This window comes from Ovis canadensis, chromosome 4, assembly GCF_042477335.2.
Source record: "Ovis canadensis isolate MfBH-ARS-UI-01 breed Bighorn chromosome 4, ARS-UI_OviCan_v2, whole genome shotgun sequence".
Lineage (NCBI taxonomy): Eukaryota > Metazoa > Chordata > Mammalia > Artiodactyla > Bovidae > Ovis > Ovis canadensis.
In genome coordinates, this window is record NC_091248.1 from 83,784,945 (window position 1) to 83,807,659 (window position 22,715).

General features: G+C 56.6%; 3 protein-coding genes and 1 long non-coding RNA gene across 8 annotated transcripts; 3 read left to right on the forward strand and 1 right to left on the reverse strand.

Moving 5' to 3' along the window:
- The first annotated feature begins 1,618 nt into the window (after window positions 1-1,618).
- On the forward strand, window positions 1,619-5,553 carry HOXA10 (homeobox A10). The gene is made up of 2 exons (XM_069586769.1): window positions 1,619-2,816; window positions 4,016-5,553. The coding sequence occupies exons 1-2, from the start codon at window positions 1,850-1,852 to the stop codon at window positions 4,288-4,290; spliced, it is 1,242 nt and encodes a 413-aa protein (XP_069442870.1). The 5' UTR covers window positions 1,619-1,849; the 3' UTR covers window positions 4,291-5,553.
- LOC138438833 (uncharacterized) lies at window positions 4,256-6,867 on the reverse strand. Its single transcript, XR_011256477.1, has 2 exons — window positions 6,413-6,867; window positions 4,256-5,320 (listed from the first exon to the last, which is right to left on the reverse strand). It is a non-coding gene; the product is annotated as an uncharacterized lncRNA (long non-coding RNA).
- A 2,884-nt stretch (window positions 6,868-9,751) lies between these two features.
- On the forward strand, window positions 9,752-13,757 carry HOXA9 (homeobox A9). Of its 2 annotated transcripts, XM_069586771.1 has the most exons (3): window positions 10,358-11,028; window positions 11,202-11,291; window positions 12,382-13,757. In XM_069586771.1, exons 1-3 carry the CDS (start codon window positions 10,467-10,469, stop codon window positions 12,618-12,620), a joined length of 891 nt encoding a protein of 296 aa, XP_069442872.1. In that variant the 5' UTR covers window positions 10,358-10,466; the 3' UTR covers window positions 12,621-13,757. The 2 variants fall into 2 exon arrangements, with proteins under 2 accessions (XP_069442871.1, XP_069442872.1); XM_069586770.1 differs by having other exon boundaries at window positions 9,752-11,291.
- Window positions 13,758-15,094: 1,337 nt separating this feature from the next.
- Window positions 15,095-22,415, forward strand: HOXA7 (homeobox A7). Of its 4 annotated transcripts, none has more exons than XM_069586786.1 (4): window positions 15,095-15,692; window positions 18,800-18,978; window positions 19,322-19,909; window positions 20,876-22,415. In XM_069586786.1, exons 3-4 carry the CDS (start codon window positions 19,531-19,533, stop codon window positions 21,217-21,219), a joined length of 723 nt encoding a protein of 240 aa, XP_069442887.1. In that variant the 5' UTR covers window positions 15,095-15,692; window positions 18,800-18,978; window positions 19,322-19,530; the 3' UTR covers window positions 21,220-22,415. The 4 variants fall into 4 exon arrangements, with proteins under 4 accessions (XP_069442887.1, XP_069442890.1, XP_069442889.1 ...); XM_069586789.1 differs by having other exon boundaries at window positions 15,116-15,692; window positions 18,800-19,076; XM_069586788.1 differs by lacking the exon at window positions 15,095-15,692 and adding an exon at window positions 16,262-16,470.
- Window positions 22,416-22,715: the final 300 nt, after the last annotated feature.

Consider the following 22,715-nt stretch of genomic DNA (forward strand, 5'->3'; position numbering starts at 1 on the left):
CCGCGGAGCCGGTTTCCCCGGGGCGCAGAGGTAGAAGTGGCTGGAGCGCAGCGCAAGCAGTGGCGCGGCCTCCGGGTGCTGCGCGCCGAGCGGAGCAGCCGCTGCCGGCAGAGACCGCAACTGCGTGCTTACATCTCAGAAGCCAGCGCCGGGGCTCTGCCGCCTGCTCTCCCGTACGCTCTCTCTGGGTCCTCTCAGGCTCGGCTTCCTCCTCCGACTGGGTTCATACTGGGAAGAACAAGGCCAAGTGCCTGGCAAATCACTCGGGATGCAAGGGTCTTTCCCCGCCGCCGCCCGCCGAGGCCTGAGCTGTCTGCTTCCCGGGATGCCGGCGTCAAGCCCGCTGCAGGGGCCGGAGCTGGCGGAGCGGGCAGGCCTGGGGCATCCTGGAGGGCTCTAGCCCTAGCCCGCAGGCCCGGGACAAGGCAGCGACCTGCTGGGCTCCCTGGATCCGGCCGGAAAAGGCCGCGTTTCCTGAGACAAGTATGAGGCCCACACTTGGGGGGTAGCGCCCTGAGCCGGCCCTTTCCAGTTCACCAAGAGCGCGGTCCCTACGACCAGGGAAGGAGGAGGCCTGGGTGTCTATTGAGCAAAGGGCCTGGCCTCCGAACGTGCCTATAACTGGGCCACAAGCCCAACAAGGCCTCACAGGGAACGGATTTCCTCACCGCGGGCCTCGTTAAAATGCTCACACCACGGGCGTGAGGGCTGCCCCATCCGTGGGTTTGGAGGGGAGGGGGGAAGAGGGGAGGGGAGGGGACAGAGGCAGGAGTGTGGTGACACTGGTTCTTGTAGCCTCCTCGTGCAAATGCCAAGGCTAAAGGGAGAATTCGAGAATTGGGTGGCAGAGGTGTTCGTTGGCATACCCCACCCAAGTTTCCCCCTCCAGGTCTTCCCCTCTGGGTAAGCCAAAGACCCTCAAGATCAACACTTCTTTCACTTCCCCCCAAAAGGCGTATCAGCTTGGAGGCTGCAAGGGTGATGTGGCTGTGGGGTGCCTGGACCTGGCTCTGGCCTTGGAGTAAGGGTGGGGAAGTCTTTCAGCCAAAGCTGTCAGTCGCCTCGACCCCCCCACTGATGCCAGCCCACCAAGGTTCACCAACAGGAGCTGCAGAGAAGGCAAGCCAGGTGAGCACACCATAGGCAAAGATCCTAACAGGATCAACCCACTGGCGGAGGAGGAGTGGAGTGGGTTTGGGGCTGAGAGACCAGGGCACTGCATTTTGGGGAAAGTTCGGTGAGCGATGCTAGAAAGAAGTGGCTATTGCCAGCTTCCATTCTCCTCTGGATTTCGGAAACTTTGAAAATCCTGGTGATTTTAGGACTAGGTCCCCCACATTGGGATAGAGTTCCCGGTCTGGGGCTGAATGGGAAGAACTTGGGGCACTGAGGCCCCCCTTAGTGTTTTAAGAGTGCACCCAAGTCTGGTGGCTGATTCGAAAAATTAAAACAGGGAGCCCCCAAAGAGGGCCGGGGTGCGCACCATAAACACCCCACTTGTTAACTGCATGGGGCCCAGGGGCCCTTCAAACAGACCCCAAAGGAGGGCGCGCGTCCGGGCATGGGCGGAGCGAGCCCAGGGGCCAGGCCCCCCAGCAGCCACGTTGGGGCAGCCCCCGTCGCTTCTGGCCTTTGGGTTGAGGTATCGGGTGTGCGTCTTGCGGCCCATCAATACAGATTACATATTTATATCAATCGCGGGCTTGGAGGGCGCCCTCGGAGAGCGGCCCCGCGCCTACGAAACCAAACTGGGAGTGGTCGCGCGGAAACTCTGGCTCAGGATTGGCTGCGGGCGCCCGCCGCGGTGCGGGGGGATTGCTAATCGTATTCAGCATGTTTTGCACAAGAAATGTCAGCCAGAAAGGGCTATCTGCTTCCTTCGCCAAATTATCCCACAACAATGTCATGCTCGGAGAGCCCCGCCGCGAACTCTTTTTTGGTCGACTCGCTCATCAGCTCCGGCAGAGGCGAGGCTGGCGGTGGTGGCAGCGGCGCTGGGGGCGGCGGCGGCGGCGGCGGCTACTACGCCCACGGCGGGGTCTACCTGCCGTCCGCCGCCGACCTGCCCTATGGGCTGCAGAGCTGCGGGATCTTCCCGGCTCTGGGAGGCAAGCGCAATGAGGCGGCGTCGCCGGGCGGCGGTGGTGGCAGCGGGGGCCTGGGTCCCGGGGCGCACGGCTATGCGCCGGCGCCTATAGACCTGTGGCTGGAAGCGCCCAGGTCGTGCCGTATGGAGCAGCCCGAAGGGCCGCCGCCGCAGCAGCAGCCCCAGCCGCCGCCCCCACCGCAACCACCCCAGCCCCCGCCGCAGGCCACCTCGTGCTCTTTCGCGCAGAACATCAAAGAGGAGAGCTCCTACTGCCTCTACGACTCGGCTGACAAATGCCCCAAAGGCTCGTCTGCCGCTGCAGAGCTGGCCCCCTTCCCGCGGGGCCCGCCGCCCGACGGCTGCACCCTGGGTACCTCCAGCGGGGTGCCAGTGCCCGGCTACTTCCGCCTCTCTCAGGCCTATGGCACCGCCAAGAGCTACGGCGGCGGCGGTGGCGGCGCGCCGCAGCTCGGCGCCGGCCCGTTCCCCGCTCAGCCCCCGGGGCGCGGCTTCGACCCGCCACCCGCGCTCGCCTCCAGTTCGGTGGATGCAGCCCGGAAGGAGCGAGCCCTCGATTCGCCGCCGCCCCCCACGCTGGCTTGCGGTGGCGGCGGCGGCGGGGGCTCGCAGGGCGACGAGGAGGCGCACGCGTCGTCCTCGGCCGCGGAGGAGCTCTCCCCGGCCCCTTCCGAGAGCAGCAAAGCCTCGCCCGAGAAGGACTCCCTGGGTAAGCAGGGCGCGCTGAAGGGCTCCGCAGTCAGGCGGGCTGGCAGACAGGCAGACCAAGAGAAGGGAAGGAGCAGAGAGCCAGGAGTCCGCACAGCAGCCGGCCGGCCTTGGCCCGAGCTTCAGGCAGGCTGACCTTGTGAACTTGCTTTTTTAATATTTGGGCGTGGGGACTCAGTAAAAAATTCATGTCCCGGCTTAGCGCCCCACACTCAGACGTTCTTTGCTCTCGCCTCCCCTCACTCCGACTGGAGTCGAGGACACCGGCGAGCAACTCCCCTCTTGTGCATGCCCTTCTCCGTGCCCCGGAGCACCCAAAACCGAGTCTGGGCCCAGCCTGCGAGGCGCGGCCCACGCGGGGGGGAGGGGGAGGGAGGGAAAGTGGCTCGCCCGCAGATAGCGCGGATGTTTGTAAGGCATCCAAAATAAGCAGCCGCCAGCACCAATAAATAAGCCCATTAACCGGCGAAGTTCGAGTTTACGATCCCCCTTGCTTTTTTCAAACTTGCTTGAGGGGCGGGAATCCTTGTTGCGGGGAGAAGAAAAGACAGATCCGTCCCGGACGCCTGGGCCCTGATCTGAGAGTCAGAGAGGGGTCATTTCTCTTCCCCTGGAACTCGAAACCGCCCAGACTGCACGTCCCTGGCTCCTGGAGAGACGTGAGGGAGGGCCCTTGACCCCAATCAGTTTTTTGTGCCTTCTCTAGCTCCCAGCTATGCCCTTCTCCCTCTCAACAGGCCTTGGGTAACCACCGGGCTGGAGTGAGACACAGCCACGTTGCCCGCCCCCCCTTCCAAGTGGGCACCCCTGTCCCCCTAGCCTGGGGGTTGCAGGAAATGCTTGTCTGCCTTGGGGCGAGAGGCAAAAAAAAAAGGCGTTAAGTTCAAGATATACAGCCTGCCCTCCCAGTCCGTTCCTTCTGCAAGCGCATGGCAGCTTTGTGCTAAAACAGGTGTTTGGGGGGGAAAGTGGAGGAAAATGTAAGAGTAGGTGTAGATGGGAGGCCCACTCGATTTTACACATGACTTTTGGAGGAACTGCTCTCCCTCGGCAAACTAAAAGCGGCGGAGGGGGGAGGGATAGCTCTCTCTGGGTGACTCAGGGCATCCCTCATACTGTAGAGACGACCCGAATTCTCCCTTGCGTGCACCCCGCATGGCCTCGATTTAACCTTCCCCTCTTTATTCTCTCAAATGCCAGGCAATTCCAAAGGCGAAAACGCAGCCAACTGGCTCACTGCAAAGAGCGGCCGGAAGAAGCGCTGCCCCTACACCAAGCACCAGACGCTGGAGCTGGAGAAGGAGTTTCTGTTCAACATGTACCTTACTCGAGAGCGGCGCCTAGAGATCAGCCGCAGCGTCCACCTCACGGACAGACAAGTTAAAATCTGGTTTCAGAACCGCAGGATGAAACTGAAGAAAATGAACCGAGAAAACCGGATCCGGGAGCTCACAGCCAACTTTAATTTTTCCTGATGAAGCTCCAGGCAATGTGGTTCTTTTCGCGTCCAGAGACCCGTTCTCCTCCCTCTTGTCTTCGGCTCTGCCCAGGAACTCGAACCTGTGCCGGAGCCCCCCCGTTCTTCCCTCCCACACTCGCCATCTCGCTGGCCGTTACATCTGTGCAGGGCTGGTTTGTTCTGACTTTTTGTTTCTTTGTCTGTTTGCTTGGTGCTGGTTTATTTGTTGTTTTCTGGGGGAAAAAGCCATATCGCGCTAAAATTCTATAGAGAGATGCTGTCTTAAGTGTCAAGTGGTGACGGGGATGGTGTGCTGTCTCGGGGTTCCACTGCTTGAAATGGCCTCTGTCCTCCGCGTGCAGCTGGTTTCCTGCGGGGCCAGCGACCTAGCCGGAAGGCGGAGGTCCCATTGTAGGCAGCTGAGGTGTCTGGCCTGAGGTCAATGGTGCAAGGAGCCGCCACCGGGCTTGCCTGCCTGGAGTGCAGGGCTGTGTTTAATCAGGGGGCACAGGCCCTTGGCTTTCTTTTCTCTTTTTTTCCTTGGCAAAGAGAAGGGCTTGCAGAAAAATGTACATGCAGGTTGGCAAAAGGGTTTGACTTTGGCTGATTGGTAAAATTGAGAAAGTCAGAAAGATTCATTTTTCCTTCCCCTGTAAGATAGCTCAGCTTTAAAATAAGAAATGACCAGGAGAAGGAAACGTCTCTTCCAGTTTGTGTAAGGTCTTGCATTGAGGGACTAAATTATTTCAGTTACTTTGAATTTCCATGTCCTTCTGGCTGTAGATAAATAATAGAATGTAGTTTTGTTTATACATGCAGATTTAGTGCATTTTTTGTCATTAAATAATTGTTACCACTGGTAACATAAGACAAGCACACCACGATTCTCCCTCCTCTGCAGAGGTTTCCCCCGCCCTGTTCCCCCACTTTTCTTTCCAAAATTCACAGAAGCCGAGGAGGGCTGGAGCAAGCGGAATAGACTAGAGAAGGGAGACATTGCTGGGTTTCCTTTATACTGTGAAGTTACATGCATAAAAGGGTCAAACCTGTAGGTGCAGAAAAAGAAAAAACTATAAAATACAAATCTGTATAAATGTCTATTATGAAAAATTGCCAATCTTGTTTTATGCAAATGCATTCTATCATTATTATAAATGTTAGTTCTAGCTCTATTTACTTCTAATCTTAAATCAGAATAAATTAATATTGTAATGCTGCTGTGCGTGGAAAAAAAGATGATGTTTATGTTCTTATAGAAGAATAAAAGCTGTGGAATGAAGCTTTTTAATTTTACCTCTTTTTTTTGACTTCTTATCTTCACCTTCCACTTTATCCCGTCCACCGTTTTTACAACAGGAGGACTAGCCCGCGCCCCCTGCAATTACTTTAGGCATCTATTTAAATATTACCTAGACGGTCGTAATTTGTCTGGGCCCTATAGCCCTGGTGCCGTAAGGTTTGTCGGCTTTTGTTCAGTTTTATGACTTGCTAGTATATCTGGATTGTGGCTGTCTTGGACCAGTGGTTTCAGTTGAGAGGGGAGCTGCATAGACAGAGGAAGCCAAACAGGATTTGTTTCGGGAGCCCCCTGGGAGGTTCGCAGAGGCTGGCTATTTCGTGGGTCTCTTGGTCCTCGATGACCCCCAGCCTCGGATTCCGGGGAGCAGGATGGGCCCACAGCGGGTCACTAGCGTCCGCGGCAGCGGTTAGGTAGACCGCGGCGGGGCTGCATGGGTCCTCCCGCCCCCAGCACGGCCTCCCCCACCTGGTCGCCCTCGGCGGGGCCACGCGTTTCCTGCTCGCGGGAGGCGGGGGGTGGGGGGGGCGCGACAGCAGGGGGGAGGGGGCGCGGGAGCGCGCGCCCCGGCTGGCTGGCTGGCGGGGAGGGAGAGAGGGGGAGAGCGAGTGGCGGGGAGCGAGCGCGGGAAGCCGAGGCCAGACAGGGAGCCGAGCTCCGAGCTGTCCCTGGCGCATGCGAATCGCCCTGGGCTGCCGCCGCTCGGCGCCGCGCCGCCTCGCTGAGCTGCAAGATTTGGGAAACAAGCGCGCACGCTGCTCGTTCCCTCCTCTCTTCGGGCTTTCTCTCCTTTTTCCGTTTTCCTCTCTCCTTTACCTTCCTTCTCCCAGGTTTACCTTACCGGGGCCGGTGGCTTCTTCCTCAGCGATGCCTTAACGGCAGCCCCGGGGGCACTCAACGGCAGCGGCGGGCGCAGGTTGGCGAGGGGCCAGGCCCGATCGCAGGGTTCTCACTTGGCGGCGGTGGTGGCGGCGGCAGTAACGGCGGCGGCGGCGGCGGGCGAGGCAGCGCCAAGCGGGCAGCAACAGAACTGGTCGGTGATTTAGGTAGTTTCCTGTTGTTGGGATCCACCTTTCTCTCGACAGCACGACACTGCCTTCATTACTTCAGTTGAAATCGTCTCCAGGTACCTGTGCGCGCGGAGGCCGGGCCGGTCCGGGCGGGGCATCCAACCCCTGGTCGTGCCAGGCCTGCGATGGCAACCTCGGCTTATCCCGCATAGGAGTCTGGACCCTGCCTCCTCAACGCTCTGCCAGGCTGCCGGCCTCATCCCCCTCCCACCCCCCTACCTGGCCTGGAGCAGGTACGGTCAGGTTACCTGCTCCTTCGCAGACGCCAGGGGCGTGGTAGGAATTCTGAGCCCCGGGCCATTCAAGGTCAGGGGCGCACGCCTCTGTCCTGGGCCTCTCCAGCTGCCGGCCTGCGCCTGGCCAGGGACTCTGCCGTTCTCCTGCCATTCACCTCCAGCCCAATCCGGGGTACCAGATGAGGAAATATCGCTTTGCCAGTGCAGTGGAGATTCAGCCTAAACTAGAAAGCGGACAGGGCTGACAGGGGCTGGGATACTGGCCTTGTCACTTACCCTTCTCTCTGTAAACCTCTGTCTACTCCCAAGAGCTGCCTTTGACTCTTTCCTCCTCTTTCCTTCCTCTGTTTTTCTTGTTTACTCCTTCCTTTTTTCTTCCGCTTTCAGCCTGTGTCCAGTTTTCTTTCTTTCTGTCTCCTCCCCAACTATTCCTTTGGGAGGAACCCGGGGGAGAGATACAGGGCTTGTTTGGGGAGAGCGGGGTGGGGGGGTGTCTTATTTTTCCATGCGCGTTCAAGCAGAGGTGGGAATCTGCTGAGGAAGAGCTGGAGGGGCACGGCTGTCTAGGGCTGTGGATCTCGGCCTGGTGTGCCGTGGCCCAGGCAAGGCCTCGGTTATGATCACGACCGGATGGCGGCGGCCTGGCGTTCCTACTCGGCGGGTCCTGAACTGCAGCCTAGGCGATCTGATTGGGGGGAATTCGCGTCGTTTTGTGTGCCCATTCCGAGGGCAAGGAGGCCTTCGCTGACTTCATTGGGGAGATGAGGCTGAGTCCTGGGCTCAGCCAGGCTCGGTGGAACGACACGCAGGGAACTGCCACAAAGCTTCCTCTGGATTCCCGGCCTGCTGGTCCAGGCTCCGGCGTTAATCGCGATAAGGGAGCCCCGGTAGGGCAAAGATTGGCTGTTTGCTTGTCAGTAGTTTCTGTTAGGGTCAGAGGATGTTAGATATGACATCCTTGTGGGGACAATACTAGAGAAGGGAACCGTTCCAGTGCCAGTGTGTTTCATATAATAGGGGAAAGGAGGCCTAAATTCTAGACGCTGTGTCCGCATTCCAAGTTGTAGTCCACGGTTTGAAGCCAGTGAGGCCATTCTCATTACCGGGAACTGAAAACAATTTCCACCCCTGGGAATTCAACACACCTAGGGGCCTTCAGGCGCAAGCACACGGAACAGTGCTTCCCTTCCCAGCTCCAGCAGCCCAGAAACTATTTTCACTGCCCAGCCTGCCCTCCTGTTATCGGAGAGGCTGTCACAGGATATTCTCCTCAATTCCTCTCTGCCATTTTTCAGGACTTGAGTAGTGGATTCGTTTTGGAGGCCAAGGTTTTTGAACTCTCAGGCTAGAAAAGGCAGTTCGTAATTACACCCACTTATTGTTTCTTTATGCACACATAATCTCTTTCACCTCCAAAATAAAAGCAAACACAAAAGCCTGAATATTCTCTCCCCAAAACTGTAGGCTAAATAGGAATAATAATATTTAGTTTTGTGATTTCCCCCTTTTCCTGGCACCAGTAAGGACTGTTTAATTCTCAATGCCGGATAATTATTTAGAAGCCATTCTATTTGGAAAGTCTAAGGTTATTTAAAGAAGCATAGCCTGTTTTATTTTAAACATATTTTACTAACAATAATTGGTGTCTTCTCTGGTTACCAAAAAAAAAAAAAAAAGGAAAAGGCAACCAGGCGTGTCCAGCCTGTTTGCAGACAATTACAATTAGGAGTCAAGGTTTCCTCCAGAGTTAATTTTTCTTAATGAAAATCTAAGGGGTCGATATTTAGGACACCCTGGGCTGCGGTGGGGTGGGGATACGGCGGAGGAATTTACAAGGAAAGGAAAATATTAGGGAGGAGGGGGCTGAGGCGGCCTGGACCGGCCACGTCGGAGTTCATTGTGTCGGCCACTTCCCTCTTCCGGCGCGAGCAGAGGAAGGGGGCACCCAGTGGCTCTCTGCGCGGCTCCGCAGCCTCATTCTCTGGGAGAGCCTGGCATTTGCGGGTTTTCGCCTGGGACAGGGATGTATCCGGGTTTGGGGGGATTACTGGAACTGTTGGGGAGGATGAAGGAAATACAGAAGATGGAAGCGACCGATGCCGCCCGCCCGCCCTCCCCGCCAGGGAAGAGGGCTAATGAGAAACACACTCTTGCAGGCACAATGTTCACACGTGAATTTAATTACCCCTTTTTAGGAGTCGTCTGTTTCTGTTCAGATTGGGGGTAGGTTTTGTTTTGTTTTGTTCCCCAATTAACATACAGGCCGAGGTCTTTTACCTCTGAAAGACGCTAAGGAGTAAGAAATACCTTCCTCAATTTGGCCAAGCTAAGAAATAGGATTAAAAGTCAATGCCCTGTGCCCCTCCCTGTTTTAATTTCTAGCCCTGGACTTGATCTGCAGCCCGAGTTTTGGGCCATGTAACTGCCGAGCCGTGGGTCGGGTGGGTAACCTAGGCGGGTCCGGGATAGTGGTCAGAAAGGAAGGAGCCCAGGACTCATACGGGGGCCCAGAGGCTAACCGCTCCGGTGACGGCTTCCCAGCTACTAGAGCCAAGGGGTCTCTTAGGCGGAGCTGCTTTTTCGCCAGCAAACTCGCCTTTCATTGATCCTGCTTCGTGTTTTTTCGCAGTTCGGGTTCCGGGAATGCGACGAGGCTTGCAGAGCTCAGCATTAGGGCCTCCAAGGTCGGCACACACGGCTGGGACGCCTATTGGGTCCGCCCGGGGTGTGAATAGCGATTCCGGCGGACCGCGAGCGGGGCGCGCTGGTCGTGCGTGTACGCGGGGATGGAGCCGAGCGCGCGGCACAATCAGGGCCTCAAATCCGTGGCCCCAGGGTAGACTGGCCACTCTCTCCCTGGCCGCTCCTCGGTGGGGCCCTCGCTGGAGGCTCAGCAGCGATTTGGGGAGCTGCCCGGGCGCCCTGCGCTCCAGTCGGGCAGATGCCGGAGGGGAGTTCACAATTGGTGCTGGCTTCTCGGTGGCCTGTCCCTGTCCAGCGCGCTCCGGCAGAGGTGGTGGTGGCTCAGTCTGGGATGGATACTGCGTTGAATTTGACTTTTCTCGACCAGCCCCGGGTAAACTCGCATCTCTAGGGACCGCAAGGATTATTTACAGGGAGCTCGCCAACCAAACACAACAGTCTAATTTAACCTTTCCAAGTCCTCGTAAATTTTTACAGCTGCGAGTCACGAGGAGCCAAACGAATCTGTTGGTCGTTCCCAACTTCCCACCAGCCTGTGTGGCTTCTGAACAATAACTCCTTATGAAATATCATAAATATAGATTTAAATACAGTAGAGCGAGAATGCGATTTGGCTGCCTTTTTATGGCTTCAATTATTGTCTAATTTTATGTGAGGGGCTCTGCTGGCCGCAGTCGCGCGCGGGACCCGCGTCTTGCTGATGGCGTGATTAATTGTGATATAAAATAGTCCGCTTAAGAAGTGTGTGTCTGGAGGTGGCGGGGGGGGGGGGGGGGGGGAGGGAGGGAGTACAGAGGCAAGGCCAGATTTGATCTTTTAATCTTCGTTGGCCACAATTAAAACAAACCCGATCGCGGAGCGCCACGATCCCTTTGCATAAAAACATATGGCTTTTGCTATAAAAATTATGACTGCAAAACACCGGGCCATTAATAGCGTGCGGAGTGATTTACGCGTTATTGTTCTGCCGGGCGGGCACGTGACGCGCGCGGCCAATGGGGGCGCGGGCGCCGGCAACTTATTAGGTGACTGTACTCCCCCCCCCCCTGGTGCCACCAAGTTGTTACATGAAATCTGCAGTTTCATAATTTCCGCGGGTCGGGCCTGGCCGGCCAGGCGCGGGGCACGGAGATGGCCACCACCGGGGCCCTTGGCAACTACTACGTGGACTCATTTCTGCTGGGCGCCGATGCCGCGGATGAGCTGGGCGCGGGCCGCTACGCGCCGGGAGCCTTGGGCCAGCCCCCCAGGCAGGCCGCGGCGCTGGCCGAGCACCCCGACTTCAGCCCTTGCAGCTTCCAGTCCAAGGCGGCTGTGTTTGGCGCCTCGTGGAACCCGGTGCACGCGGCGGGCGCCAACACGGTGCCCGCGGCCGTGTATCATCACCATCACCACCACCCCTACGTGCACCCCCAGGCGCCCGTGGCGGCGGCGGCGCCGGACGGCAGGTACATGCGCTCCTGGCTGGAGCCCACGCCCGGCGCGCTCTCCTTCGCGGGCTTGCCCTCCAGCCGGCCTTATGGCATTAAACCTGAACCGCTGTCGGCCAGAAGGGGTGACTGTCCCACGCTTGACACTCACACTTTGTCCCTGACTGACTATGCTTGTGGTTCTCCTCCAGTTGATAGAGAAAAACAGCCCAGCGAAGGCGCCTTCTCCGAAAACAATCCTGAGAATGAGAGCGGCGGAGACAAGCCCCCCATCGATCCCAGTAAGTGTCTCCTCCTTCCAGGCCGGCCACCGCCTCCACGCCGGCCACCCGGATCTGCCGGCCCTCCAGCTTTCTCCGGAGCCTGAATTCGCCTTCGCTGGGAGCCTCCTGAGCAAAGGGCGGGAGCCAGAAGTTGCTGTTTGGGAAGCCTCCTCGGATGGGGCCCCCCAAGTCCAGAAAGCAGTGACAAGCCGGCCTGCCGGGCTTCGGGGGAGGGGAGGCGGCGGCTGCCTAGAGAGGGGGCGGGGCAGGCGCTGCAGGACGACCCGAGACCTGGTGACCCTCTCCTTGGCTTGCCCGGGACCAAGACAGAGATACTCTGGGCGAGATTCTTCGAAAGCGACGCGTCAGAGAAAGCCTTTTGTGCGGCTAGGTTGTCCGGGAGCGGCGGTAGCAACTGCAGCCCGGGCAGCCTGACCCGGGACTCTGGGGAAGACGGCCGATTCTCTCCACTTCTTGCTTCAGCCAGTGGCGGCGTAAACCCTGCCTAAGATGCGGCTGCAGGCGACCGGGACGCGAGAGTCCCCGTGCTAGATTTTTCAAATAAACTGGAGAAGTGATCTACGGCCTTGGGGTGCCTAGGGGCGCCATACCGGCCTGGCCAGCTCCCACAGCCTTCCAGGGAGGTCAAAATAAGGAATGGGGAGAGTAGATGGAAAGGTGGGAAGGAAAGAGAGTCAGTGAGAGGGAGAATAGAATATTAAGCTTGCTAAGGAACGCATGGCAGCGTGGTTTCCTCCCGTGTGACAAGAAAGAGATCTGTTTGCAAATTTCACTTCTTGCACAACTTGTGGAGAGTGGGAGGAAACAGAGGAGGGGGAAGGAGGACAGAGGAGGAGAAAGAAGGGTCTGGATGGGATGGGGGGGGGGGTGGGAGCCGAGGTTTACAGGCGTGCAATTGTAAGTGACCGTCCCTGCGTCTGTCTGCCAGGGTTCCATTGTATCCGAGGCTCGGCTGCCTTCCCTAACCAGTTCAGCAGCGTCCTGCACTTTGGCTGAAGACCCCAGGACTTTTCCTAGCCCCCAGCGGAGAGGGGTGGGTGTGCTTATTCACCTCCTAAATCCCCCAATCTCTGTCCCCCACCCGCAGGTAACCCGGCTGCCAACTGGCTCCACGCTCGCTCCACGCGGAAGAAACGCTGCCCCTATACAAAACACCAAACGCTGGAACTGGAGAAGGAATTTCTGTTCAACATGTACCTCACCCGGGACCGCAGGTACGAGGTGGCCCGACTGCTCAACCTTACAGAGAGGCAGGTCAAGATCTGGTTCCAGAACCGCAGGATGAAAATGAAGAAAATCAACAAGGACCGAGCGAAAGACGAGTGATGCGACTCGAGTTCGTTTAGAAAAGAGAGAGCTAGAGAGAATTGCCCGTCCCCTTCTACCCCCATCCCACCCCACCCCACCCCAGCCTCCACCTAGGCCTCCAACAAGGCGGTTGGATACGCCAGGCCTCAAGTCCTAGGCAAACCCTGTTCAGGCTGGTTCCTTGGCCTGCCAGTTTGATGGAGGAGGTATTGTAAGCTTTCCATTTTCTATAAGATTAAAAAAAAAAGGCGGGGGCATTAGCGATGATGGTTCTATGTGCTAGCTTGTATATATTTTAAAAAAAAATCTACCTGTTCCTGACTTAAACAAAAAAACTACCTTTTTATAATGCACAACTATTGACGGCGGGCTGTATAGTTTTTAGACTGTGTGTAGTTAATTTAATTTGCTGTTTGTGCGGCAGAGCAATCTGCCCAGATACTTGAATACTGTGTTTTATTGTGGTAATTATGTTTTGTGACTCAAACTTCTGTGATGGGTGATGCACCCGTTGTGATTGTGAAAGCTAGAATTCGATTTGAACTCAGGTTGTTTATGAGGGGAGAAAGCAGTTGCATAGAGTATAGCTCTGTAGTGGAATATGTCTTCTGTGTAACTAGGCTGTTAACCTTTGATTGTAAACTAGCTGTAAGGATTTCCCAGTGACATAAAATTTTAAAACAAAAAAAGAAAGCATTCTCCGGGATGCATAGATTCATGGTTTTCTCCATTTTTGAAATGCGGACATTTTAGTTTCTACATGCTCTCTAGATCTATCTTGTCCATTGTATATATATAACCCACATATTAAAGAAAAAGTAAACAAGCTTGAATATTGTTTTTGCACCAAACAGTGAGGAAATTTGGAGCTATACTACGTATGTGCAGATGGTTACTACCTAAGGTTTATGTTTAATTTTAATTGGGGAAAAAATGAATGCTTATTGTAATGGAGTTAATTTTATTGATAATAAATTATACACTATGAAACCGCCATTGGGCTACTGTATATTTGTATCCTTGATGAATCTGGGGTTTCCATCAGGCTGAACGCACACTGTATATTTTGCAATAGTTACCTCAAGGCCTACTGACCAAATTGTGTTAAAATGATATTTAACTTTTTGCCAATAAAATATATTGATTCTTTTCTAATTTTTTCGGGTCAGCTCTTTGCACCTTCTTCTCTGGGGCAGGGGAGCCTGGGTAGTCTGGGGAGTGGCAGGCCGGCTGAAAGGAAGGACAGAGCTCACTTGTCCCTGGCTTGGGAGCATGAACCTGCAGCAGCCAGACCAGGCGGCCCTCCGCTCTGCCTCCCCCGCCGGCTGCCTGGCGACTGCAGTCTGCGAGCAGAGGAACAGTGGACAAGGGGCGGAGAGGCCCTGCTCCCGGCTTTGTGTCCGGTTGCGGGACTGCGGGGAGGCTTCAGAGAAGTTGGCTGGGCTGGGATGTCGCTTACCGCTGTCCAGTGCCTGGGAATGACCATTCTTTCGTCTTGGAGCCCCAAGAATTTCCCCAAACCCGGGTCCACCGCGACTGGAGGGGGCCCTGGATCTTCCCTGGTGGGGTGGGTAGGGGAAGCTGGGAAGGCAGTGGCAGGACTGAGAACTGCCTCCTAAGGCCTCTACCAGGAGGGAATCTGAATCCCGGCCGCCCCAACGTGGCCGCGGGCACGGACAGTGGCAGCTCCCAGGGGACTGGATTTTGCCTGCGCCCCCGCACCCCCTCCCCCCGCATCCTGCCAGGCTGGCCCGCCCCGAACACCTCTCCCAAGCACAAGTCCTGACAGAGGCAGAGCCCGGGCAACCGACCAGCCCCAAGCGCCATAAAAGAAAATGAGGGCTGTTACCGTTTATGGGGTGTAAAGGGCTGCGGGGGAAACTGCCACAACTTGGAGGCCCGAACGCCTTCTAGATGTGGCGGAGGGTTCAGCCTCCTACCCCACTTTTCTTTTCTTGCCTCCCCGCCCCTCTGCCCTCGATTTCTGCAAAGTTATCTGTGTTTGGGTGCGGAAAAGGGGAACGGGGACAACGGAGGATGGGGCGTCCGCTCACCCCCACCCCCACCCTGCCGCCAGGTTGGGACGCCCTCTGTTGTTGCAGACAGAGGAAACTTCAAAGAATGGGCAGTGAGGGTGTGCCATAAAGGCCGGGTCTGCGAACTGTCTGGAATTCGGCCCTTAATGGGTTTACAACTGTCCAGCCCCAATTAAGATTTTCCACCAAAGCCCTTTCATTTGTTGGTTCTGTCTGCCGCCGATAAACCGGCTGCGGAAACAGCTCTTTTTTTTTTATGGGCACTGCCTTCTCGGCAGTGTAGATTCCGGGGCTCCGTGCAGACCCCCCGGGGATGGGCCCTTGCCCTGCTTGGAAAGTGGTACCCCGGCCCCGCGGAGGCTGCTGAGGAAGTTCAGGCCGGGCGGTTGGGCTGCAGTGTCAAGGCGCGGCCAGCAGATGGCAGTATGGCTCCACGCAAGAGGCACCGGCGCCGCCATCTCCCGCCGGCGCGACCCTGGGAAGTTCCTAAGATGTCGACTTGATGCAAGCTCTTCTGGAATGGGAGGCCCAGATTTGAGCGAACGGCGGTCGTATATTTTCGGTGCCTCTCACGCGTGGCCAGAAGCCTCGCTGGGAACAAAAAAAAGCAAGCGGCGGGGTCTCGCCTGACCTGCACAGGTTGCGCCCTCTTCGCTCCGCTCCCCATCCTGGGCAGGGGGCCTAGCGCTGCGGTGCTGCCGCTATCCCGAGGCTGCGGGGCGGTAGCTCCAATCGCGGGGACCGATCTAGGGTGACCGTTCCCACCCTGGGACAAGCCTCGGGGCCTCACGACACTCGGAGAACGCGACCGACCAGCGGACAGACACCAGGACTAAGGCCTACAGCCCGTGGACCTGGTGACCCTCCAGAGGGCGCGCAGAGGGCATACACAGTGGCCAAGGGTCCTGCGGCGACCCGAGAGACCCCCCGAAGGCTGCGTCCCGGTGCAGGGAGAGTCAGCACTCGCAGGCGAGCCAGGACCCCGGGACTCGGCCGCCTTAAAAACGTCACGGTACAATCAGGCGGCTGAGAATTGGGCGTAAAGGCATTCTTGGTAATTGTCTAGTGTGGGTCTGGAAGGATGGGGAATCCTGGGACCCGGACCAGGAACTGCTTTGGTTATTCTAAAATACATGATATTTAAAATAGTTATATTTACATCCCAGCTCCAGGACAGGAGTTCACGTGGTGAAAGCCGCCCTTGCTATTTCCTGGGTAGTGGAGGCACCAAGGCTACTCTGGCGTCCGTCCCCAGCTTAAGAGGCGAGGAGCGGGAGGGAGGGAACCCCAATCCCATTCGAGCCTACCCTCGACCCTGGACGAGGGTATATGCCTCAGACCCTAACAGGAGGAGGCCGGGTGCGTTTCTGCGTTTGCGAGGATCAGCCCCGGTGCAGAATGGTTTCAGAAGGAAAATGCAAAAGCAAGCAGGGAACCGCTCTGAGCCCTGTGAATACGCCACGCGGTGCGTTTATTTGGGTTGTAATAATCTCCGCCAAGCCCACAAAATGTTTACAACCTACGTCTCGGAACTGTACACGCTGTAAAACCCGGTACTGCGTTTTTTTGTCTCCCGGGCGTCACTATCCGTGTGTCTCTCTCCCCTCCCTTTTCTGTTTATATACACACGTTGGTATTACAAACACACGCCTTCATTATATTTCCTTACTTAATACATAAGATTTTACAGCCTTTGGTGAAAGAGGTTTTATAGCTTCCCCAAGAGTCGCCCGTGGCCGTGTCTCCAAGCCGCAGATACAAAGCTCGGTTTACGTAACTTTAAATAAACGGCGAAGGAGCAGATCGGTGGTCACCGGTCACGGAGGGCTCAGGTAGGTGCAAGCCTGTCCGGAACTCGGAGGCCTCGTGGACTGCCCTGGGTAAGGCCTCTCTTGCCCTTGGCCGGCGGGTGTCCGGGAGGCTCGCAGACGGGACCCCGCGTCCTCCGGAGCGCCTCTGCACTCGTCAGGGGTGAGTCGCTGTCAGGGCTGCGATGGAAGACTGCGCATTGGGTGCATAAGAGGCGCGCAACCCGAGCGGGGTGCGTGTGGCAACGTTTATAGAAGCAAATCTTCAGCCGCCCAACTCCTGGCAGGCTCCACTCACCGCCCCAGAGCTGAGTTTACCTTCTTAGCTGGATTTCAATATTGAGGACTGTTTGGTAAAGAAAAGCAAGGGAAACACTTTGCTAGCTAGGTAGGACCCCAGCTCCAGGAGAGCCCTAGGAAAATGTCTTTCTCTAAAGACCACTCGGCTAATAAGAAACCCGCCTTCACGTGGCCTGCTTCAGGTTGAGCGTCAACGAGTATTTGTGTGAATATTATCACATTTAATCCAGCGCATGTGTCTGTTCGGCCAAATAAATAGAAAGCCGGAGGCTCAAGAACACGCGTTTAAAGAGGCCACATTGAAAGCCTGGTGGTGTCTGGCTTTTCCGTTTTAAAACGCCGCTGCAGAACGCAAGAGAGGAGAGAGAAGCTCAGAAACGAAAGGGACGTTTCAGCACCCGTGGGGCTCGGCCGGGTTGGCTGACTTGGGCCCAGAAAGACTGAGGCCTTGCTGGCAGTATCTGGATCCTCTTTGGGCCAGGAGGAGGATCAGTGCGTTCTGCCAGGACGGCTTGGACCTGCTCCCAACAAAACTCGGGCAGGGATGAGCTTGTGGCACGGGCTCCCAGACCCCTTGGCTGGGAACGGACCCTTTCCTGCGCTCCCAGAAATTGCTCCGCCTCGGTCTGTCCGGTCGCCCCACTAGGGCAGGTTCTACTACAAACGCCATAGCTGTTGGCTGCTCCAGCCCCCGGAGTCTAGACAGACGGCGGCGGCGGAGCCGGTCTTTCTCTTTGCATCTTGCTCTGTGTCACCCGAGGAACAATTTATTGGTCTAAAGCTGTCTAATTCCGCTTCTTTGATCTCTTAGCTTTTTGTTTGTTTGGTCTTTCTTTAATTTTCTTAGGTTTTTATTTCCTGCCAGAAAGTAATGCTATTTGGAATATTTGATTTTTTCATTTGATTTTTTCATTCCTACCAGTCTTACCTCCTCCATTCCTCAACGGGGACGCACTGTCACCCTGGTCCTCCATAAAGGGCATCCCTGGATATTGCCACACCATGGCCCCTGTGCCCCCAGGGGGAACCACCAGGCACCCACCTGCTCAGACAGCCCCCACTTCCCCACCTATGCCTCAGGCAGTCCACTAGGCCAGAGCTGGGACTCCATTTTCATCCAACCGTGAACCCTCCTGTCACCTTTTGTGCTTCTGGGACCCCTGAAAGTGTGCGGTGAACGGGATGGCCTGAACCCTCTGAAAGTGATGGGAAGTGCTTTGTACACAAGGAATCAAACTCTATAACTCAGAGGAGAATTTCCGGGGCAATTCCATTGTGAGGTCGGGTTTATGGTGTGCAATCGAGCTGAGCAGTAAAAGGGGTACTGACCCGGCCGCTGGGCTTCCATCGAAGTCTGGGCAGTTTATGAGGCATATAGGGGAAGGGTCGCCCCACCACCCTCTAGGGTGCTCCGACCCTGCGCCGGAGATTGGAGGCTTGGGAAAGTAAGGTCTTCGAGTGGGGGCCCTGGGTGGGAGTGAGTGAGACTACTTTGTGCTTCAGTTTTGGAAAAGTAAAGCCAGTCCTTGGAAAGGTGAAGCTGCCAGAGCTGGGTGGCCTTTTGGAAAAGGTCTGAAAGGGGAGGGGGTCTCCTCTTTTGTTTGGAGGTCTCCAAAAGAAATGGAGAAACATAGGGGTTGTGGTCCCCAGGCCCCTGGGGCCTCTCTTCTCTTCAAATTGGCTCTATAGCATGTTTGGCTCTCAGGCATCCGGGCCCAAGAGAAGGTAGCCGAGGCCCAGGGATGTCCCCAGTGAAGGCTACCAGAAACCTTATAGTAACATTGGCACCTGGAAAGGTGTGAGCCTGAGGTCCCAACAGGCCGGGCGAAAGAGATTTGGTTCCCTCTGAGCGAAGAGGAACCAAGAGTTGCTGGAGGACAAAAGAGTGTCCGCGCATGTCTTCGGCTGCCAGAGGCCAGCCAGGTGCCCAGGAGAGAACGCACAGAGCCTGACGGGCCAGCGGTGTTCGGGAGGAGGGAGGGAAACCTCACGTTAATAAATCTACTGGCAAATGAGGCTCATTAATAGATAAATATTTCACTGTTTCCTTTAGGCGGATAAACAGTGCGCCGCCGATTAAGGAAAGGAAGCTGGGAGAACTTGACTTTATTCCAACCACATGGTTCCAGTCAGCGGTGGCCTTCTTGCGGCAGCTGAAAGCGACGCTGCGCCGGCCCCATCTGGATCGGAGTCTAATTCGGCCTCTGGCCCACTGGACTTGGGACGGGGAACGTAAGCAAAGAGTCTATTTGCCCAGAGCTGAAACTTGTCCGCTTGGCCACCGAGTAGAGGGCCGGTACTTGGGAGCGCAGAGACCCTCCCTGGGTTGGGTGAGTGGGCAGAAAAGAGGGGCAGGGAGGACCCGCCAGCTTGGTCCAGCGTCCGGGAATAAGCAAGGAAGGGACTGCGCCCGGCCGGTTCCACGCGGCCTCTGCCGGCCAGGGGTCCGGGCTGGCGGCGCGCGGAGCCTCCACGCGGTGCCTTGGGAGTCCTTTTCCCGCGGGATGCGCAAGGCCGGCTGGGCGCGGACAGATTCGTTGGCCACATATTTGAGCCTCTTTCCCTTCCATTCTAGGCTGCCGCGGGCCCAGCCGAGCGAGACCACCTGTGAGGGCGGCTGAGATTGGCGGAGGCGGTCATGTGGGCGGTCACGTGCTGCAGCGAGCTCCGTCCAAAAGAAAATGGGGTTTGGTGTAAATCTGGGGGTGTAATGTTATCATATATCACGCTACCTCGTAAAACCGACACTGAAAGCCGCCGGACAACAAATCACAGGTCAAAATTATGAGTTCTTCGTATTATGTGAACGCGCTTTTTAGCAAATATACGGCGGGGACTTCTCTGTTCCAAAATGCCGAGCCGACTTCTTGCTCCTTTGCGCCAAACTCGCAGAGAAGCGGCTACGGGGCGGCCGCCGGCGCCTTCCCTTCGACCGTACCGGGCTTGTACAATGTCAACAGCCCCCTCTATCAGAACCCCTTCGCGTCTGGCTACGGCCTGGGTGCCGACGCCTACGGCAACCTGCCCTGCGCCTCTTACGACCAAAACATCCCGGGGCTCTGCAGTGACCTCGCCAAAGGCGCCTGCGACAAGGCAGACGAAGGCGCGCTGCACGGCTCAGCCGAGGCCAATTTCCGCATTTACCCCTGGATGCGGTCTTCAGGTAGGCGCAGCCGCTAGGCGGGCCGGGTGGGTGGGCGGACTGGGAGCTGGGAGCTCCGGGCTGGGGGCGCGTAGCGCGGAACGAGGCGACTGTGAGCCGCCGGCCCCGTGACTCCTGGCGGCGCTGCCTTTCTGGTTTTAATTAGAGCCGAGGCGCCATAGCACGGAGAGCTCCTAGCATTGTATGTAAATGAGGCTCATAAAACTTTTTATGGCCCAATTAATGGGTTCGATCCTCGTAAATTTATTTAACTCCATTTGCCTTGGAATCTCAACATTAAGTTGGTTTGTTCGCTATTCTCGTATCCTCTTTCTCCCTCCCTTTCTTCTCTCTCCCTCCTCCTTTTCCTTTCAGCCTGGCTTTTCTTCTCAAAAGCAGGGAGAGCCAAACCCTTTTGGGTCCCTCTTGCGCTCCTGTGCCAGGGGCCATTTAAAGGCAGGGAGGGACGGATGGGTGGGAGTGGAGGCAGAGAGCCCAGTGCCCTAGGAAGGTCTGGGGATGGGGGCGCGGGCTGCTGGGGAGGAAAGGCGCCCTTGAAGTGAGGGCCGCCGGAGAGGGTCTCCCACTTGCCTAGCTAGGCGGGGAAGCGGCTGGCTCGCCTTTGAATGGCAAAAGCGCAGCGTCTCCCACTTGCCCACACTCTATATTTACAATTTCCCTTTGTCAGGGGGAGCAGGACATTGTGGAAGCCTAGCCGGCTGGAAAGAGCGGTTGTAAAGTTGGGATTCTGCGCCTTCCCCCTCACAGAGCTGCCTGCGCGTCTGGCCCCGCAGTCGGGGTCTTCCGCTAACACTCCCGCTCCTCCCCCAGCTCAGGTTGGGGGCGCAGGGTGGAGGGGGACTCGGACCTGGGTCAGGGCCCGGATTGAGGTGCGCGCTTCTGAATGGCAGCCGGGTTGATGCCCTGGCCTGTGTCCCTGTCGGCTTGTCTGTCCGTGTGTCCATGTGTCCATGTGTCTGCTCACAGGGCCGGACCGAAAGCGGGGCCGCCAGACCTACACGCGCTACCAGACGCTGGAGCTGGAGAAGGAGTTCCACTTCAACCGCTACCTGACGCGGCGCCGCCGCATCGAGATCGCCCACGCGCTCTGCCTCACCGAGCGCCAGATCAAGATCTGGTTCCAGAACCGCCGCATGAAGTGGAAGAAAGAGCATAAGGAGGAGGGTCCGGCCGCTTCCGGCGCCCCCGAGGGTGCCGCGCCCGCCGCCTCTGCAGCCGCCGCCGCCGCCGCCGCCGCCGCCGCGGACAAGGCCGACGACGAGGACGACGACGAGGACGACGACGACGAGGACGAGGAGGAGGAGGAATGAGGCCCGGCTGCCCCAGGCAGTCTGGAAAGCGTCTTTAGAGACTGATTTTATTTACAAAAGTGAAAAAAGAAATAATAAGAAAATGTTAAAAAAAAAACCCACTCCCCAACCTGCACCCAATCTACCCCATTACCCACTCCAGCTCCCAAAATTTTTTGGACTGAACAGTCACCAGACTGGGTCCCGTTGGGGATCCCCTCTGCCTCTGAGGACCCCCAACAGACACCCCCAACCCTAGGCCGACCAGCTTTGCGCTGGCACGGTTAAAATACTACCTAGCACAGGCCTCCTCCGGGAGAGGCACTCCCAAACTACCTATGGGCCCAGCCCCAGAGGGGCTCCACTCCCAGGAAGCCCAGAAGTGTCCCAACACTGTCAGACCCCAGCACCTCCCCCGGTACCGGCAAGGACCTGATTCTCAGTACTACCTACTCGCCCCAAACTACCTATTTTGTGCTCAATGGCTCGCCTGCTACCTAGTGCCGAACCCTCCCCCCTCCTCGGCCAGGCCTCTGCTGCTTGCGGCTAGTAGCCTTTGGGGTCCCTGAGGCTGCGCTGACAAGGCGCTGGGATCCGGGGACCAGGGCATTGGCTTCTATTTAAATGGAAAAATAATATATTTATTCCAAAGCATTCTAAGTGCTACAATCTAGAATTCCTCTTTCTTTGGTCTGGGCACTTCATGTTCAGGCCCATCGTCCCCTCCTTCTGGAGCATTCCCAAGCTAGCTGCCTGGGCCTCTGGGTTCGCTTCTGCTTAGTAGGACTGCAGAGATGCTCCCAGCCTCCCTGCCCCCACCCCTGGCCCCTGTGTCCCACTGTCCAGCTATGTTGAATATGTGTATCCTGACTTTTCCTGCAATGGCAAATATTGTATATTTGAAAATGAATTTTTTTGGGGGGGTCATTTATATAGTCTTGGAGCTCATTTGTAAGGCAATGTCCTGACTTGGGAAGGATGTGTTAATGGGGTGGCTTTGTAGCATGGTGTGTTGTCTTGAGCTAACTCTATAGCTGGTGAGTGGACTGATACCCTCGCCAGTGCCCTTCATCTCCTGTGTTGTCCTGTGTCCCCCTCATCCCTCTCAGCTCTAGCCTGGGCTTCCAGGAACGGGAAGGTACATTTTCCTACACTTCCCATCTTGCCCAGTTAACAGTGTTTTATGTAACAGAAAAATAAAGATGCTTGATGACAAAGAACTGTGGACTGCCTTATCTGGGAGTTGCAGTGTGCTGGGGAAGAGAGGGTGACGCATGTCTGGAGAGCAAGCCCTGGCTAGGTCTGTATGGCCAAAAGGGCTTTGGGACAGCAAAAATGGAAGGATGGATAGGGTTCAAGTGCTGGGTGTCAAGTATTAGTGTATACGCCTGTTGAATCTCTTTTCCCGTGGATTGCTATGGAGATTTATATAGGTGTATGTGTACCTCTTTGTGTGTTTTTGTGAGTCCACAATTGTATGTATTTCTGTGTCCATAATTGTGTGCACACATTTCTGT

Coding starts and splice junctions, on each gene's coding strand:
- HOXA7 (XM_069586786.1), top strand. CDS start 19,531: ATGAGTTCTTCGTATTATGTGAACGCGCTTTTTAGCAAATATACGGCG. Junction 19,910..20,875: donor CCCCTGGATGCGGTCTTCAG/GTAGGCGCAGCC, acceptor GTCTGCTCACAG/GGCCGGACCGAAAGCGGGGC.
- HOXA10 (XM_069586769.1), top strand. CDS start 1,850: ATGTCAGCCAGAAAGGGCTATCTGCTTCCTTCGCCAAATTATCCCACA. Junction 2,817..4,015: donor GCCCGAGAAGGACTCCCTGG/GTAAGCAGGGCG, acceptor CTCAAATGCCAG/GCAATTCCAAAGGCGAAAAC.
- HOXA9 (XM_069586771.1), top strand. CDS start 10,467: ATGGCTTTTGCTATAAAAATTATGACTGCAAAACACCGGGCCATTAAT. Junction 11,029..11,201: donor GCGGCGGCGCCGGACGGCAG/GTACATGCGCTC, acceptor GTTCTCCTCCAG/TTGATAGAGAAAAACAGCCC. Junction 11,292..12,381: donor CAAGCCCCCCATCGATCCCA/GTAAGTGTCTCC, acceptor CCCCACCCGCAG/GTAACCCGGCTGCCAACTGG.